The 1,561-nt window shown below is 39.8% G+C and overlaps 1 protein-coding gene across 1 annotated transcript; it reads right to left on the bottom strand.

Moving 5' to 3' along the window:
• Positions 1-256: 256 nt before the first annotated feature.
• Positions 257-1,354, bottom strand: LOC148206417 (uncharacterized). Its single transcript, XM_088113494.1, has one exon. It carries the CDS (start codon positions 1,270-1,272, stop codon positions 691-693), a length of 582 nt encoding a protein of 193 aa, XP_087969620.1. The 5' UTR covers positions 1,273-1,354; the 3' UTR covers positions 257-690.
• Between the last annotated feature and the right edge of the window lie 207 nt (positions 1,355-1,561).

Below are 1,561 nucleotides of genomic sequence, written 5' to 3'. Positions count from 1 at the left end.
GGACTCGATCTGAAACAAATTTGTTAACAAATGAATTGGAAAGTCTGATGTTTCTTTCTCATTGTTTTGGCCACAACCTACGCATGGACTAACAAACAAGAAAGTACCTCCAAAAATGGTTTAACAATGGATAAGACGTCGGTTTCCAGTAATTTATACCTATATTTAGGTGTTTGGAACACAGTACGCTGTGTACATAGGTATTTGCATTGAATGTGAGTAACTTCTTTGTCACATATTTCCATTATAGCGAGAATACGTAAAATAATACTGTGATAGACATTCAATGATGATGCATCTTGGATATATACAATGAGGTAGAATAGTGAAGATGAGATCTACATAATAATTCCATTCAGCAGTTCTCAATTATCATGAAAATAAGTCTGAAAATTAAAGGTTAAAGGCACTGTGACCGTATAGACAGAAGAATTGCACAATTCCCAAGCCCATCACAGATCGTGTACAATTCTTCAAACTCCCCTCCCTTGGTCTTTTGAAAAGTTTGGATAAAAAGAAAAAGGCAAATTAATAAACATGAGCGACCATAAATAATAAGACCCAATGGACAACCTTTCTTTCCCACGTTGTCAACAGGTTCGAATTCGAATGTGGGAAAGCACTGCACAACCGAGGGAACTAACTTGGAAAAGAAACACCAAAACATCTTGAGCTTTTTGGTTTACAACTTTACATGCTTCTAGCCAGCATTTCTTGGAACCTCCTATCAGACTCTTGCTTCTCCAACCTGAACTTCTCGTGGCAATTGGCAATGAACATTTCTGCCAGCACATCAATCTCATTCATGTCATGCTCATTATTTGCACCTGCACCCGTACTTGCACCCTTTTTCTCACCACCCTCAACTTCAACCTTCTTCTCTTCAAGCCACCGAAGGTAGGGGCAATCTTCACCTTGTGGCTCCCCAGAACTCAACCCTTCGAAAACAGGTTCTGGAACCGGTAACACGTGTGAGGATTTGGAGGAGCACCAGTTGTAGTGAAGCCTGAAGGAGCCTAAGATGATGTTCTTGCGTCTGTTGGTGAAATGCTTTTTGTGAGAGAAGTGGATGCCTGAATTGTCCTTAAGAATCTCAACCACGACAGCTTTGACTTTGGAGAGTGCACGAATGATTCGGCACAAGTGGGAGATTATGAGGGTGTGGACGATTCTTTTCAGCTTCATGGAGCTTATGGTTGAAGATGGGGAAGATGGTTTCACGGAGAAAACTTGAAGAGGGTACAAGGTTTTTAGATGTGAAGGGCTAAACATTTTGTGTGTTACTAAAGGAGCAGGTACATAGAAACAGTGTCTGAGAGAGAGTGACGAGAGTGTGTAACGTTACACACGTATTTGGTTTGGTCCATGTTTGAGAGCTGTTGTTGTAGTTTATATGGGGTGCCAACCCTTCTTAATTACTGCTTTACCCTTTGTTTTCTGGTTTATTTAAAGGCTACCCTACACTTTTTTTCTGTGAGAAAAATAGTCAAATTGTTCTTTTTCTTTTTTGGATATGTTGTTGGGAATAAGACCCGCTTGTTTGTTTTAAAAAATTTGGTTG

Source organism: Vigna umbellata, chromosome 1 (assembly GCF_029865625.1).
Source record: "Vigna umbellata cultivar VRB3 chromosome 1, Vumbellata_1.0, whole genome shotgun sequence".
Taxonomy (NCBI): domain Eukaryota; kingdom Viridiplantae; phylum Streptophyta; class Magnoliopsida; order Fabales; family Fabaceae; genus Vigna; species Vigna umbellata.
Note: the sequence above shows the minus strand (reverse complement) of the source record. Positions and strands in the feature narration are given on the sequence as shown.